This window comes from Mesoplodon densirostris, chromosome 3 (assembly GCF_025265405.1).
Source record: "Mesoplodon densirostris isolate mMesDen1 chromosome 3, mMesDen1 primary haplotype, whole genome shotgun sequence".
NCBI classification, from domain to species: Eukaryota; Metazoa; Chordata; class Mammalia; order Artiodactyla; family Ziphiidae; genus Mesoplodon; species Mesoplodon densirostris.
The window spans coordinates 66,249,772-66,267,264 of record NC_082663.1 but is presented as its reverse complement, the minus strand read 5'-3'; the positions used below and the strand labels follow the sequence as shown (position 1 = coordinate 66,267,264).

The 17,493-nt window shown below is 38.6% G+C and overlaps 1 protein-coding gene across 1 annotated transcript in view; it reads left to right on the top strand.

Moving 5' to 3' along the window:
* The window catches only part of ACOT12 (acyl-CoA thioesterase 12), a 56,690-nt gene that overhangs the window by 15,346 nt on the left and 23,851 nt on the right, over positions 1-17,493 (top strand). Inside the window, exons 4-7 of the mRNA XM_060091790.1 lie at positions 6,138-6,239; positions 10,939-11,074; positions 15,352-15,508; positions 17,059-17,178. Coding sequence (XP_059947773.1) covers positions 6,138-6,239; positions 10,939-11,074; positions 15,352-15,508; positions 17,059-17,178 — 515 coding nt within the window. The remainder of the gene's footprint in view (positions 1-6,137; positions 6,240-10,938; positions 11,075-15,351; positions 15,509-17,058; positions 17,179-17,493) is intronic.

Sequence of the window (17,493 nt, the reverse complement as noted above, 5' to 3'; positions counted from 1 at the left end):
TTTACCAAGGCTTGACTAGTGACCCAAGATATGGTCTATCCTGGAGAATGTTCCAAGAGCACTTGAGAAGAAAGTGTAATCTGAGGTTTCGGAATGGAATGTCCTATAAATATCAATTAAGTCCATCTTGTCTAATGTATCATTTAAAGCTTGTGTTTCCTTATTTATTTTCATTTTGGATGATCTGTCCATTGGTGAAAGTGGGGTGTTAAAGTCTCTTATTATTTTTGTGTTACTGTCGATTTCCCCTTTTATGGCTGTTAGCTTCTGCCTTATGTATTGAGGTACTCCTTTGTTGGGTGCATAAATATTTACGATTGTTATATCTTCTTCTTGGATCGATCTCTTGATCATTATGTAGTGTTCTTCTTTGTCTCTTGTAATAGTCTTTATTTTAAAGTCTATTTTGTCTGATATGAGAATTGCTACTCCAGCTTTCTTTGGATTTCCATTTGCATGGAATATCTTTTTCCATCCCCTCACTTTCTGTCTGTATGTGTCCCTAAGTCTGAAGTGGGTCTCATGTAGACAGCATATGTACATGACTTGTTTTTGTGTCCATTCAGCCAGTCTATGTCTTTTGGTTTGAGCATTTAATCCATTTACATTTAAGGTAATTATCAATACATATGTTCCTATTACCATTTTCTTAATTGTTTTGGATTTGTTATTGTAAGTCTTTTCTTTCTCTGTGTTTCCTGCCTAGAGAAGCTCCTTTAGCATTTGTTGTAGAGCTGGTTTGATGGTGCTGTATTCTCTTAGCTTTTGCTTGTCTGTAAAGGTTTTAATTTCTCTGTTGAATCTGAATGAGATCCTTGCTGGGTAGAGTAATCTCAGTTGTAGGTTTTTCCCTTTCATCACTTTAAATATGTCCTGCCACTCCCTTCTGGCTTGCAGTTTCGGCTGAAAAATCAGTTGTTAACCTTATGGGGATTCCCTTGTATGTTAATTGTTGCTTTTCCCTTGCTGCTTTTAGTATTTTCTCTTTGTATTTAATTTTTGATAGTTTGATTAATATGTGTCTTGGTGTGTTTCTCCTTGGATTTATCCTGTATGGGACTCTCTGCGTTTCCTGGGCCTGATTATTTCCTTACCCATAGTAGGGAAATTTTCAACTATAATTTCTTCAAATATTTTCTCAGTCCCTTTTTTTTCCTCTTCTTCTTCTGAGAACCCTATCATTTGAATGTTGGTATGTTTAACGTTGTCCCAGAGGTCTCTGAGATTGTCTTCAATTCTTTTCTTTTCTTTTTTTTTTTGCTTTATTCTGCCCTGTAGTAGTTATTTCCACTATTTTATCTTCCACGTCACTTATCCATTCTTCTGTTATTCTGCTATTGATTCCTTCTAGAGAATTTTTAATTTCAATTATTGTGTTGTTCGTTTCTTTGCTCTTTAGTTCTTCTAGATCCTTGTTAAACGTTTCTTGTATTTTCTCCACTCTATTTCCAAGATTTTGGATCATCTTTACTATAATTACTCTGAATTCTTTTTTAGGTAGACTGCCTATTTCCTCTCCATTTGTTTGGTCTGGTGGGTTTTTACCTTGTTGCTTCATCTGCTGTGTATTTCTCTGTCTTCTCATTTTGCTTAACTTACAGTGTTTGGGGTCTCCGTTTTGGAGGCTGCAGGTTCGTAGTTCCTGTTGTTTTTGGTGTCTGCTCCCAGTGGGTAAGGATGGTTCAGTGGGTTGTGTAGGCTTCCTGGTAGAAGGGACTGGTGCCTGCATTTTGGTGGATGAGACTGGACATTGTCTTTCTGGTGGGCAGGACGTCTGGTGATGTGTTTTGGGGTGTCTGTGAACCTACTATGATTTTACGCAGCCTTTCTGCTAATGGGTGAGTTTGTGTTCCTGTCTTTCTAGCTGTTTGGCATAGGGTGTCCACCACCGTAGCTTGCTGGTCGTTGAGTGGAGCTGGGTCTTAGCTTTGATATGGAGATCTCTGGGAGAGTTTTTGTCATTTGATATTATGTGGGGCTTGGAGGTGTCTGGTGCACCAATGTCCTGAACTCGGCTCTCCCACCTCAGAGGCTCAGGCCTGATACCCGGCCGGAGCACCAAGACCCTGTCAGCCACATGTCTCAGAAAAAAAGGGAGAAAGAAAGGAAGGGAGGAAGGAAGGAAGAGATGGAGTGAGGGAAGGAGGGAGAGAAAAGAATAAAATAAAATAAGTTATTAAAAATAAAAAAGTAATTTAAAAAAGAGAGGAAGAAAGAAGAGAGTAACCAAACCAAAAAAGAAATCCACCAAGGATAACAAGCGCTAAAAACTATAAAAACAAACAAACAAAACAGACAGTCAGAACCCTAGGACAAATGGCAAAAGCAAAGCTATACAGACAAATCACACAAAGAAGCATACACATACACACTCACAAAAAGAGAAAAAGGAAAATAATATATATATAAATTAAAAAATGAAGAGAGCAACCAAATCAGTAAAGAAATCTACCAATGATAATAAGCTCTAAATACTAACCTAAGATAAACATAAAACCAGAAACAAATTATTTGGAGAAAGCAAACTCCAAGTCTACAGATGCTCCCAAAGTCCATCGCCTCAATTTTGGGATGATTCGTTGTCTATTCAGGTATTCCGCAGATGCAGGGTACATCAAGTTGATTGTGGAGATTTAATCTGCTGCTCCTGAGGCTGCTGGGAGAAATTTCCCTTTCTCTTCTTTGTTCGCACAGCTCCTGGGGTTCAGCTTTGGATTTGGTCCCGCCTCTGTGTGTAAGTTTCCTGAGGGCGTCTGTTCCCCACCCAGACAGGACAGGGTTAAAGGAGAGGCTGACTAGGGGGCTCCGGCTCACTCATGCTGTGGGTAGGGGGGTATGGAAGGTGGGGCAAACGTGCGGCGGCAGAGGCCAGTGTGATGTTGCAACAGCCTGAGGTGCGCTGTGTTCTCTCCTGGGGAAGTTGTCCCTGGATTATGGGACCCTGGTAGTGGTGGGCTGCACAGGCTCCTGGGAGGGGAGGTGTGGAGAGTGACCTGTGCTTGCACACAGGCTTCTTGGTGGCTGAAGCAGCAGCCTTAGCATTTCATGCCCGTCTCTGGTGTCCGCACTGATAGCCATGGCTCACACCCAACTCTGGAGCTCATTTAGGCGGTGCTCTGAATTCCCTCTCCTCACACACCCCGAAACAATGGTCTCTTGCCTCTTAGGCAGGTCCAGACTTTTTCTTCGACTCCCTCCTAGCTAGCTGTGGTGCACTAGTCCCCTCCAGGCTGTGTTCATGCAGCCAACCCCAGTCCTCTCCCTGGGATGTGACCTCCAAAGCCCAAGCCTCAGCTCCCAGCCCCTGCCTGCCCCGGAGGGTGAGCAGACAAGCCTTTTGGCCTGGTGAGTGCTGGTCGGCACTGATCCTTTGTGTGGGAATCTCTCCACTTTGCCCTCTGCATCCCTGTTGCTCAGCTCTCCTCTGTGGCTCCAAAGTTTCCCCCCCACCCCCCACCCCCATCCCTGCCAGTGAAGGGGCTTTCTAGTGTGTGGAAAATTTTCCTCCTTCACAGTTCCCTCCCCAAAGTGCAGGTCGCGTCCCTATTCTTTTGTCTGTTTTTCCTTTTTTCTTTTGCCCTACCCAGGTACCTGGGGAGTTTCTTGACTTTTTGAAGTCTGAGGTCTTCTGCCAGCGTTCAGTAGGTGTTCTGTAGGAGTTGTTCCACATGTAGATGTAATTTTGATGTATTTGTGGGGAGAAAGGTGATCTCCACATCTTATTCCTCTGCCATCTTGAAGGCGCCCCCCCCCCAGATTTTCCCTTTTTATAAGGACATCAGTCATATTGGATTAGGGGTCCATCCTACTCCAGAGGGATCTCATCTCAACTAATCACACCCTATTTTCAAATAAGGTCACATTCTGAGGCACCAGATTTGGTGAGGGACACAAATCAACCCATAAAAGAACTATTTTGGCAAAAACCACACCTATGGTGATGGCTTTACCCTGATTTAGTCACTTTCCCCCAGTATGTTTATAAACAGAATAGAAAAAAACTTGAAGAAATCAGAAAGGTAATAAAAACTTGTGGATAAAATGAGCTGTGTCAGAGACAGTTTATGATGGTGCCTCTGGATCCTGTTTTCTCAGCTATGGGGCTCTTGAGCTTTGCCTCACAGTAGCCTCTGGGTCTGGCCTTTCTCCTGAGAGACAGCACTCTCCTTTATATTCAGCCCATACACAGATGAAAGTTCCCTTTCTTTTCTCCTTTCTTCCTATTCCCTGATAGCAGCTAGAATTTCCAGAGGACATTTGACTAAAATCTAAGAATAGAACCCGGTGAGTTTGAAAGCACAGATTTCTGATCTTAAGAAAAATAAATGCTAGCCCCATCTAGGGCTAGTTTAGTCCCTCTACTAAGTTGTGGTCTTCTATGGCCTCTATGAATGTGTTGTGTATTCACTTAGGTCTGGCTGGAGGGAACACCAGATTCCTAGCACTGTATGAGCTCTTGGAACTGTTTACCTTACAATAACTGTTTCTTCCTCAGAAGCTGTTCTTTTCTGGCTTTGTCAGATTTCACCCTACACATGCTCAGACTGGTATCAACCCAAACACTCAACAGGAACAATATGCACATACCTGGAATTCTTTCCTTTTGTAGCTCCCTCCTTTCTGGGACAATCTCAGCTGCCTTGATCTCCTTGATTTCTGGTTCTTCAATTCAGCAAGTTTCCATTTCCCCTCCTTGGTCATAGTCTGGGAATTACATGCAGGCTGAGAACCCAGGAAATGCAACTGCTCCCTTCATTTATCTCCCTTTCCTTGGAGATCACAGGTCTGTGTTGTCTGTTGTCCTATGTGTGAAAATAGTTGCCTCCTATACTTGGTCCTATTTTCCAGTTGTTTTCATAGGATGTAATTCCAATCTGACCCACTTTGTAATGACACAAAGTGAAATTCTCCCTGGCATATGTTTTTGAGACATTTGTCCATCGTGCATAACTAAATTAACTGTTCTAATAGAAGACAATGTTTGGAACTTGTTTTAACTCTCCAGAATTGTTGCTTTGTTTTTACTATTAGTTGTCTATTCTATTTTTTATTTGCCTATTTTTCTGAAAGTAGAAAGCTATGTGGGGTTGAGAGTTATTGGGGGTTGAAAGTGGATGGTTTAAATTTGGTTAATCACAATCTAGTTAACTTATGTTTACCATGCAAATACTAATTTGGTTTCATAAGTTAAGTGAATCACCGATTGATGATTATTTTTGTGCGTGATGTGCTTGGCGAAGATGTAGAAATAGATATTATCATTGATAACACAGTGCTGAACTAAGATGCCCGAGGTTGCCCACTATTTCAAGAAGGTAGTATTATTTCTCTGAGCTATGTTCCCAAGTTTACCTACACTTCTGTAGTGTGTGATCATGAGGACCAGAGCTTCAGAGTTCTTCACATGGGGAGATCCAGTCCACTGTGGTGTCACCATAAAATGTCTCAACTACCTCTTGCTATTCCCTGAAAAATAAAACTCCTGAAAGAGGAAACAAAGCTGCAAATAACATTCTGTCCATGTCAACTTGGTTATAAAACTCAGACTAAAGATTTTTTAAAAAGTTATGGTGCATCTCTCTGATGAGCTATAAGGAATTCATTAATATCTTGTTTTCAAAAGCACATTTAGTAATAGTGGGATTAGAAAATGCTTATCATATAAATGCCAAAAATTTTCATTATAATATAAAATTGTAAATACAGTATGATAATCTCTTGTGTTTGTGTGTATACACAGACACAACTATATACACATAGATACATTTCATACATATGTATATATATAAAACTGGAAGAAATTTTATATAAAGGTTAGTAACTATTAATCTGAGTGATGGAATTACTGATAATATTTACTCTTGATTGTCAGATTCCATCTTTATCATTTATCTATTTTTATACTTACCAAATTTTCCATGGTAAATATATATTTTTCTATAATCAGAAAAAAAATATTTTTCCAATTTTATAGAAAATCATTGAGAGGAGAGTATTGGTTAAAAGTAAATTGAAATGCTGGTATTATTCAAAAAACAAAACAATGGTGAAGTGCAAAAATGAATTTTTAATGCTGCAGTCTCATATGTTGTCTAGATGGCTGAAAAGTTTTGAATTTATTTTTCTTTCCTTTTTAGATCAGCATCAAGGTCACAGTACAGGACATGTTCACTGGCAGTGAGAAACTTGTTAGTGTGGCTTTCTCTACGTTTGTAGCCAAACCAGTTGGAAAAGAAAAGGTAAATTTCTTTGTGAAGAGTATCTAGCATGTAATTCAGGGACATATCAACAGAAGTATAAGCATCAGAATTATTATGGAATAAGGGACATTTCTTTTTACCATGAGATATACTTTCCCAAGATTTGGTACTCACCAATATTCATCATAATTTTCACCAATGTTTATGTGGTAATATCATAGTATTAACTGCCTTAGAGAAAATGAGAGATGTAGCCAGTTTGAGAAAGAGAAAAAAAACATTGTGTTTTTTTTTTTTTCGGTACGCGGGCCTCTCACTGTTGTGGCCTCTCCCATTGTGGAGCACAAGCTCTGGACGCGCAGGCTCAGCGGCCATGGCTCACGGGCTCAGCCGCTCCGCAGCATGTGGGATCCTCCCAGACTGGGGCACGAACCCGTGTCCCCTGCATCGGTAGGCGGACTCTCAACCGCTGCGCCACCAGGGAAGCCCAACATTGTGTTTTAAATGATCTGAAGGTCATGTCTGTTTCCCCACAATATTTCTTGCTGGTTTCGTTCTTTTCTTTTGTGCTTATATAACTCAAAATTGAGATAAAATATTTTTTTAAAGCAAGAGCTTTTTAGCTAGCAGTTGTGTCTTATGGTCCAATTACTTTTTCATACCTAAAGGAATAATGTCAAAGTTGCTGAGTTATTGAAGTTTAAACATAAGCTGCACAACATATAGGGTAAAAACACCCTTAAAAGAAATATGTTGGCCTGATGTGGGTGCCCAGTGGGCTTGCCTGGCTTTGGCCCAGAGCAGCATGTCCCCTTGTCTGCTGCGGACTTACTCATAATTTCTTGGCTTTTCTTTTTAGGGTCAGAGTGCCTAGGGGAGGATCCGCATTTAGTCTAAGCATTATTTTTTAAACATTTTATTTGTTTAGTTAGTTTATACAGCAAGTTCTTATTAGTTGTCTATGTTATACATACTAGTGTATACATGTCAATCCCAATCTCCCAATTCATCCCACTGCCACCCCCCCACCCACTCTTTCCACCCTTGGTGTCCATAAGTTTGTTCTCTACGTCTGTGTCTCTATTTCTGCCTTGCAAACTGTTTCATCTGTACAATTTTTCTAGATTCCACATATATGTGTTAATATATGATATTTGTTTTTCTCATTCTGACTTACTTCACTCCGTATGACAGTCTCTAGGTCCATCCACGTCTCTACAAATGACCCAATTTCATTCCTTTTTATGGCTGAGTAATATTCCATTGTATGTATGTACCACACCTTCTTTATCCATTCGTCTGTTGATGGGCATTTAGGTTGCTTCCATGACCTGGCTATTGTAAATAGTGCTGTAATGAACATCGGGGTGCATGTGTCTTTTTGAATTATGGTTTTCTCTGAGTATATGCCCAGTAGTGGGATTGCTGGATCATATGATAATTCTATTTGTAGCTTTTTAAGTTCCATACTGTTCTCCATAGTGGCTGTACACATTCCCACCAATAGTGCAAGAGGGTTCCCTTTCTTCCACACCCTCTCCAGCATTTGTTGTTTGTAGATTTTCTGATCATGCCCATTCTAACTGGTGTGAGGTGATAACTCATTGTAGTTTTGATTTGCAATTCCTCTAAGAATTAGTAATGTTGAGCAGCTTTACATGTGCTTCCTGGCCATCTGTATGTCTTCTTTGGAGAAAAGTCTATTTAGGTGTTCTGCCCATTTTTGGATTGGGCTGTTTGTTTTTTTAATATTGAGCTGCATGAGCTATTTATATATTTTGGAGATTTATCCTTTGTCTGTTGATACGTTTGCAAATATTTTCTCCCATTCTGAGCATTGTCTTTTTGTCTTGTTTGTAGTTTCCTTTGCTGTGCAAAAGCGTTTAAGTTTCATTAGGTCCCATTTGTTTATTTTTGTTTTTATTTCCATTACTCTAGGAGGTGAGTCAAAAAAGATGTTGCTGTAATTTATGGCAAAGAGTGTTCTTCCTACGTTTTCCTCTAAGAATTTTACAATGTCCCATCTTACATTTAGGTCTCTAATCCATTTTGAGCTTAATTTTGTGTATGGTGTTAGGGAGTGTTCTAGTTTCATTCTTTTACATGTAGCAGTTCAGTTTTCCAATCACCACTTATTGTTTTTTCACCACTGTATATCCTTGCTGCCTTTGTCATAGATTAGTTGACAACAGGTGCATGGGTTTATCTCTTGGATTTCTATCCTGTTCCACTGAACTATATTTCTGTTTTTGTTCCAGTACTATATTGTCTTGATTACTGTAGCTTTGTAGTATAGTCTGAAGTCAGGGAGTCTGATTCATCCAGCTCTGTGTTTTTCTTTCAAGATTGCTTTGGCTATTTGGGATCTTTTGTGTCTCCATACAAATTTTAAGATTTTTTGTTCTAGTTCTGTAAAAAATTCCATTGGTAATTTGATACGGATTGCATTGAATCTCTGGATTGCTTTGGGTAGTATAGTCATTTTCACAATATTGTTTCTTCCAATCCAAGAACATGGTATATCTCTCCATCTGTTTGTGAAACCTTTGATTTCTTTCATCAGTGTCTTCCAGTTTTCTGAGTACAGGTCTTTTACCTCCTTGGGTAGGTTTATTCCTAAGTATTTTATTCTTTTTGTTGCAATGGTGAATAGGATTGTTTCCTTAATTTCTCTTTCTGAACTTTCATTGTTAGTGTATAGGAATGCAAGAGATTTCTGTGCATTAATTTTGTATCCTGAAACTTTACCAAATTCATTGATTAGCTCTAGCTGTTTTCTGGTGGCATTTTTAGGATTATCTATGTATAGTATCATGTCATCTGCAAACAGTAACAGTTTTACTTCTTCTTTTCCAATATGTATTCCTTTCCTTTGTTTTTCCTCTCTGATTGCCATGGCTATGACTTCCAAAACTGTGTTGAATAATAGTGGTGAGAGTGTACATACTTGTCTTGTTCCTGGTTTTAGATGAAATGCTTTCAGTTTTTCACCATTAAGAGTGACGTTTTGTGGGTTTGTCATATATGGGCTTTATTATGTTGAGGTAGGTTCCCTCTATGCCCACTTTGTGGAGAGCTTATAATAAAATGGGTGTTGAATTTTGTCAAAAGCTTTTTCTGCATCTATTGAGATTATCATATGGTTTTTATCCTTCAATTTGTTAATATGGTGTATCACATTGAATGGTTTGTGTATATTGGAGAATCCTTACATTCCTAGGATAAACCCCACTTAATCATGGTGTATGATCTGTTTAATGTGTTGTTGGATTCTGTTTGCTAGCATTTTGTTGAGGATTTCTGCATCTATATTCATCAGTGATATTGGTCTGTAATTTTTTTTGGTAGTATCTTTGTCTGGTTTTGGTATCAGGGTGATGGTGGCCTCACTGAATAAGTTTGGGAGTGTTCCTTCCTCTGCAATTTTTTGGAAGAGTTTGAGAAGGATGGGTGTTAGCTCTTCGCTAAATGTTTGATAGAATTCACCTGTGAAGCCATCTGGTCCTGGACTTTTGTTTGTTGGAAGATTTTTTTTTAATAAATTAATTTATTTTTGGCTGTGTTGGGTCTTTGTTGCTGCTTGCAGGCTTTCTCTAGTTGCGGTGAGCGGGGGCTACTCTTCGTTGTGGTGTGCGGGCTTCTCATTGCAGTGGCTTCTCTTGTTGCACAGCACAGGCTCCAGGCATGTGGGTTTCAGTAGTTGTGGTGCACAGGCTTAGTTGCTCTGCAGCATGTGGGATCTTCCTGTACCAGGGCTCGAACCCGTGTCCCCTGCATTGGCAGGCGGATTCTTAACCACTGCGCCACCAGCGAAGCCCAGTTGGAAGATTTTTAATCACAGTTTCAATTTCAACTTGTGATCAGTCTGTTCATATTTTCTATTTCTTCCTGGTTCAGTCTTGGCAGGTTATACATTTCTAAGAATTTGTCCATTTCTTCCAGGTTATCCATTTCATTGGCAGAGAGTTGCTGGTAGTAGTCTCTTAGGATGCTTTGTATTTCTGCAGTGTCTGTTGTAACTTCTCCTTTTTCATTTCTAATTTTATTGATTTGAATCCTCTCCCTCTTTTTCTTGATAAGTATGGGTAAAGGTTTATCAATTTTGTTTATCTTCTCAAAGAACTAGCTTTTTGTTTTATTGGTCTTTGCTACTGTTTTCTTTGTTTCTATTTCATTCTGTTGCATCACAGTTCCAGGTTTCTGGAGGTCAGTTAGAGCTTTATTCTGACTCTTATTGATTTTTTCTTTTTGCTTATTAGACAATGTTTTCACCATGTGTTGAAATTTCCAAATTGGGAATATCTCTTGGTACATGATAGCTTTCTCTAGAACATCTTTATTCTCTCCCTTTGATAGATTTATTTTGCAAAAGGTAGAAAGCATTTCTTGATAAGAATTTAGTGGAGTCAAAGTCCCTCTCCTCACTCATTAATCTGAAGAATTTTTAATTTTGTAGTTCTGTTGAAAATTTTTTAAATCAGGGAAAATTAATATTTGGAAAACTTTTAAAGACACATATTATATGAACAAATAATTAAGTCTATGTTGATTTTTTTAGTTTAAAAAATATTTTAAGAAAAAAATTAAGTCAAAATAAAATGTGTATATAAACACCCATAAATGCTCTATTTACTTTGAGTTAGAAAACAATGTAGCATATCATTTGTTTTTGCAAAATTCATGATGTGCTTTTATAGTTTAACAGGGCAACGAAAGATAACTGTTTTTCTTTCTCTAGATTCATTTAAAACCAGTCACACTTCTAACTGAACAAGATCATGTGGAACACAATCTGGCTTCTGAGAGAAGGAAAGTTCGATTACAACATGAAGATACTTTTAAAAACTTGATGAAGGAAAGTGGCAAGTTTGATGGTCAGTAAATCTACTTACAGGAACTTTAATTATATGACTGTGGCCTAGCATGTGATCTATCCTGGAGAATGTTCCATGTGCACTTGAGAAGAATGTGTATTCTGCTGCTGTGTTGATCCTTTCCAGTAATGAGAAAGAAAACCAGAGATAAAATAACCTCAATTCAGGTCAGAGTTCCTGACCAGAAAATGTGGGATAAATGTAAAATTGTCCAAGCAGAATGACACAATACTTAATGAACATCCAAAGTACAAGAAATGAAATTGACCTCCAGATGAGTGTGCCCCTATTTGGAAGCCTGTAGAAAGGGTGACATTTGTTTATTGTACTTAACATGGGTACACAGCCAGAGCTATGAGCCTAGACTGGTCTCTAAACCTGGAAGAGCCTTATTTCCCCATTGATTGGCAATTACCTCCAAATAGGCACACTTCTGCACCAAGGTCCCCTATACTCAATATATTTTTGCGTAGATGTCATAGCTGATGCTTATACATATATGACCTGCCCTAGTACCCTCCTCTATGTGTCCCAGTGTAGGCCATGTATGTCTTCATAAGAATCAAGTAGCTTTTTCTTTAATTATCCCTCAGAAAAGGAGTTGCCTTATATTTGAGTCTTTACAATACAGTATAAGGTCCTCTCTTAATTTTTTATTTTATCCGGGTAACACAATATTCAAACAAGTATGCACCTTTCTTTTTTTCATTTAACAATATAGTTTACAGATAATTTATATTAATTTATTTTGAAACAAAAAAGTACCATTTGTGTAAGAGAAATTAACCTTAAAAAATCTCAATCAATACTAGTTTTGGATGTTTATAGAAAATTATCTAACAAAATCAGTACTTAAAAAAAAAGTTGGAAGGGATTTAAGACTTCATATGCTTTTTAAGGATCACTTTAGGAAGCAATCCAATTCTGATTACAGCACTATGGTGGACTTGGAGTCTGAAAAAATCTAAAATTTCTGGATGAAATATTTACAAACATCTTTGCAAACACATCTCAGCAGGCAAAAAAATAAGAGAAAGCCCTGAAGTCCACAAATGATTAGAAACACAAATTCAGCAGTGTAAGGAGATACAAGAGTTGGCATTTACTGAGGAGGAACCTGTATGTGCCAGACCTAGAGCTGTGTTTTAATGGGCCTGCCAGGGCTCAGGAGACACAGCCAGGTGGAAGGTTGGATCAAGAAACCATACCTGGAGCTGCAACACCCCCAAAATGATACCCTCAGTGGGTCAATTGGAAAAATCCCACCCCTCAGAGAGCTCTGGTAGGGATGCTTTCCACTTAGCCCTAGGTGGAATGGAAAAAAAAACTGTTTCTCTTTGAGGATTCAATCACAAATACATTCTCAAGCAGATTTGGTGTCAGAATTCACATAATTTATTTGGCCCAAAACAGACCAAGTGATACTTAGTGTGAAGTGGTACTGTGCTACGTACCCACGGGTGATCTGCAGCCACAAATGCAAATCCTCTGTGAAGAAATGACTTTAAGCCCAGCCCTTAAGAACTGTCACAGATAAAGATCCAAGGAATGTGAGCTCCTAGTCAAAAATCATAAAAGACAAAAATAAGTAACCTAAATCCAGAAAAGCACCAGACCATAGAATGAGGTCCACAAAGACTACAGATATTGAATTTACCATATAAGGAATTTGCAGTAAGAACATTAATATATTTTAAGAAAAGAATATCAAAAGTGTTATATAGGAACAAGAAAATGACCTAGCCTACTTGACAAAGAAGCAAAAGGAATTTCTATAAAAAAGAATATATAATAATTAAAATTTGAAACTCAATGAATGGGACTTCCCTGGTGGCGCAGTGCTTAAGAATCTGCCTGCCAGTACAGGGGACGTGGGTTCGATCCCTGGTCTGGGAAGTTGCAACATGCCATGGAGCAACTGAGCCTGTGTGCCACAACTACTAAGCCTGCGTTCTAGAGCCTGTGAGCCACAACTATTGAGTCCACACGCCACAACTACTGAAGCACATGTGCCTAGAGCCCACGTTCCTCAACAAGAGAAGCCACCACAATGAGAAGCCCATGAACCACAACGAAGAGTAGCCCCGGCTCGCCACAACTAGAGAAAGCCTGCGTGCAGCAATGAAGACCCAATGCAGACAAAAAAAATAAATACAAATTTAAAAAAAACCTCAATGAATGAATTAAACAGCATCTAAGACAGTAAACTGGAAAAGTAAATCTGAAGAAGTTACCTAGAATACAGATGGATAGACAAAGAAATAGGAAATATATAAGAGAGATTAGGAGATGTAGAGAATGGAGTAAGAAGTATAACAGGCATCTAATCAAAGTTCCCGGAAGAGAGGAGAAAAAGAAAGGGAGAGAAGTAACATTTGAAGCAAACAACATTGACATTTCATTAAAGGGTAACATGAAAGTTTCATATACATATGAAAAGATGTTGGACCTCATTATTAATCAGGGAAATGCAAATTATAACCTCCATGAGACACTATTTCACATCCATGAAACTGGAAAAATTCAAGAGTCCACAATACTATTTAAGTGAAAATGGGGAGCAGTAGGAACTGTAATAAACAACAGACAGAAGTTAAATCAGTACAATCATTCTGTTACCTAAAAATATTCTGTTGTTAGTAAGAACTGTGAACGTGGAATAAATCAGCAAAGTTAAGTTTATTCATCCATTTATTCATTCAATAAATATTGACTGAGCACCCACATTCTGGAATTTTATTAGAATTTAAAAAAATCAGTCCTTGCTCAAAGGAGCTTAGGATATAGGGGGTCAGATAATCAAAGATCACACAAATAAACATAAAATTATAGCCATGAAAGAAAGGTACAAGTGGGAGCTCATAATAGTGGGGTTGCTGTGGTCAGAGAAGGCTTTCCTAAGGAAGTAGTGACTGAGATTGGCCAAGAGAGAACAGGAGGTAAGTGGAAGAAAGTGTGGGTGGCCGGTGGAACTGCCACTGACAGAGGGAGCACCATGAACAAATGCCCTGATGTTGAGGGCAACATTTAGTTACAGGAACTGAAAAAGGGCTATTGTGGCTGGAACAAAGGGAGAGAGAGTTTGAGAGGGGAAGGGGTGCTAGGAGCAAATCAGACTAGCTGGGGCTGGAGAGGTAGGCATAGGCCAGACAGGAAAGGAAGGGCGTGGGGCCATAGGAATGGTTTAGGTTCTTCTAATAGGCCAAGGGAAAGTCACTGCATGTTTTTAAGCAGGGGACTGAAATGATCAGTGGAATGAAGGGGAAAAAACATAAAAGAAAAATACTATCAATTAATGAAAAATATAATAATTAGATCAGGAAATGGAGTTAAATCTCTGTAACAACTCTTCTCTGCTCACTTATATGTGACTGTGATAAGAAAGGCTCCATTCCCACTTACCAAAAACAGCCGGGCATGTCTGTGCTCTCACACTGAAAGCTCAGCTGTGCCTCTGACGGTACAACCAGGATGGTGCCCTACTCTGTAATTCTTTCTCCCACCTCCTCAACAATAGTACGTGAGATTTAAGCCTAGCTGGTGATTCCCTTGATGATGCAGGCAATACAACTGAATACATTTTACTGCTTTTGCCACCAAAGTAATTGATTTCTCCATTGTTGAGAGTCAAAACCAATTTGTCAGCAAATGAAGCAGATATGATTCAAAGGAAGCAGAAAGACACTAAGAAGTACAATGTATTGTGTCTTTTCTGTTTGTGACTGCATTCATTACAAAACAGTAACTACAGGAGGCCATATTCCCATTCTGAAGTTTATCATACAGCAAACTATTCCAGATTTTCAGTGTCTGTGGCCCTTTAAAGCTCAAATCCCTTTCTTTTTAATAACTTTACTAACATACCATAAATGGCCCATACTTAAAGTGTACAACTTGATAGGTCTTGAGACATGTATACCCCCATGAAACCATCACCACAATCAAGATAATAATATATCCATCAATCCCCAAATTTCTTTCTGCCCTGACCTGCTCTGATCTGCCCCTCTTCTACCTGAAGCAACTCAAATTTAAACTTAAACATTCTTTTAATCAAAATTCTGGTTGACTTGTAAAACAGGTTGGAATACAATCTCTAAAATGCCCTTTCTGATCTGTGGTCTTATCCAATTCACTGTAAATAAAGCCTATTCATTTCTTCAGGAGTTTTAAGTCTTTGGTAATAATTTTTCTAAAAATCCCATGAGTTGAAGGAAAGGCTGTAGCCTCAGGTTCTGCATTTAACTCCACCATCTTTGTTCACATCCACCTTTCAGATCCTACTTGTGATGAAGAAGAAGGAACGGTTTCCACGAAGGTCACCTCTGTGCAGAGCATTGAACTTGTCCTCCCACCCCATGCAAACCATCATGGAAATACATTTGGTGGCCAGATCATGGCTTGGATGGAGACGGTGGCTACTATTTCTGCAAGGTTCTTGGTTTGGACCTTTGGCTTGTGATCTTGAGACCAGTGGGGAGAGGATAGAAGGGTCTGAGGCTCAGCTATTGGGCAGTCAAGGAAACAAGTAGAGAACAATGTTGCCTTTTATCAAAATGAGAAAATGATAAGTCATTTTCCTGTTTACCTTAGAATTATTCTGTCTTTTTTTGAAGGTGAATGTTTAAATTCTTGGTTCAAAAATAAAAATGAAATGACAGTTCTTATACTTGATTCTGAATTATGACTGTTGATCTTATGACACTGCAACTCCTTGTCACATTACTTATGACAAAGTAGATGCAGGACAGAAATAGAAGATAGCCTTTACACTTAAAAACGGTCAAGATACAAACTTTTATAAAGGCGGTTTACAATTAGGTCTGATCTCTGAAGGTGCTGGTTAGAATCATCATGGCCAAAGGATTAACTGAAAAATAAGATGAGAAAGAGGAAAGAACTTAGAAAAGTACTTTTAAATGTTCCTCAGTTTCAAAAAGGTTTCCTTTATTCTTAATGAAGCCATGTAGGTAATTGAGCAGCTTTAAAGAACACTGTGTTCTCTGAAAATGGATTTGAACAGAATCTGCCCTTCCGAAAATTTTTGTAACCACTGAAAATTGTTAAGGTTTTATTTTCCCCAAATTAAAGGAATATAATTATTAATATGTCTACAGTTATGACTATAATTAGAAACCTGTGGTTATCCTTCCTATAAATTGTGCACAAATGTAAGAGCTTATTTTTAAAATGCTATTGTCACTCTTAATGACAATAAAGCATTTGAACCTGTTCTATTGTAAAGGCTTACAATATAATTAACTATGGCAGAGTCTGTTCACTTATTGTTGGCACAATTCTTTAGAGTAATTGGATGACTACAGTGGGAATCTAAAATGTAGAAAATTATGGAAGTAACTTTCTGAGATTAAATTTTCTTTATAGATTTTCAAAACTCCCCACACCACAAAATCATAAAATGTATTCTTTGTAGCCTCTCAGGCTTTGTGCAACAATCCAGGTAATTTTTCTTTGGGGAAAAAAAATTAGTCTTTGACATGCGGGTAAACTCAAGTAACAGTGAAGCCAAGGAATGCATGTGAATGGCACCAGCTGACAGTTCTCTTCACTGTGCCCCACTCCAACCTGGGAGTCACAGCTTTCTGTGATTGTAGTCATGAACTGTCAGAAGGGAAAAAAAATCCCTCAAATTAGAACAAACGACAGTGGTTTGTTTTTTGGAGATACTTCCATAGGGCACAAAACAAGAGCAGGACTGTCACCACAAGAGCAGGAGCACCAGCATCTTGGTAAAGACCCCACGGCCTGGGGACGTGTGGCATTTCCTAAAACAGGTAATGTACAGGACTACTCTCAACACACACAATCCAGTTGTTCATTTCCCTCTTGAGCTAAAAGAGATATTCATTTAGAAAGCACCCTGAACACTGGTCTATTGCATCCATTAAGCAAAGCAACAGTTCCTGAAAATATTTTGGAGAATGATCACTTTCTTCTCTCTCTCCTTCCCTTTGTTTCATCAGCCGCCTGTGTCGAGCGCATCCCCTTCTGAAGTCCGTGGACATGTTTAAGTTCCGGGGACCATCTACAGTTGGAGATCGTCTTGTCTTCAATGCCATTGTCAACAATACATTTCAGACCTGGTAAAGCATGTCTGGTGCTCTTAGGCTGCTATAAATGAATTCAAACTTGCACATAAGCAATATTTTTTGTTTTATTTCAATCTGGAAGTAAGTATAGTGACTACTTTAAAAAAATCAAGTTCCTTCTAATTTTTTTAAACTTCACTTAATCTTCGAAATCCAGAGACACACATTTTAACTCTCTGTTCCACTTCAGGCCTCCTTACACTATTATGATAAGTTGGTTTTTGTCTCATAATAAGTGTGACTGTATGTCCTACTTGATCCAGGATGGTCTTGGTTTGCACCTGTCATAATTATTAATTCTTCCTTTCA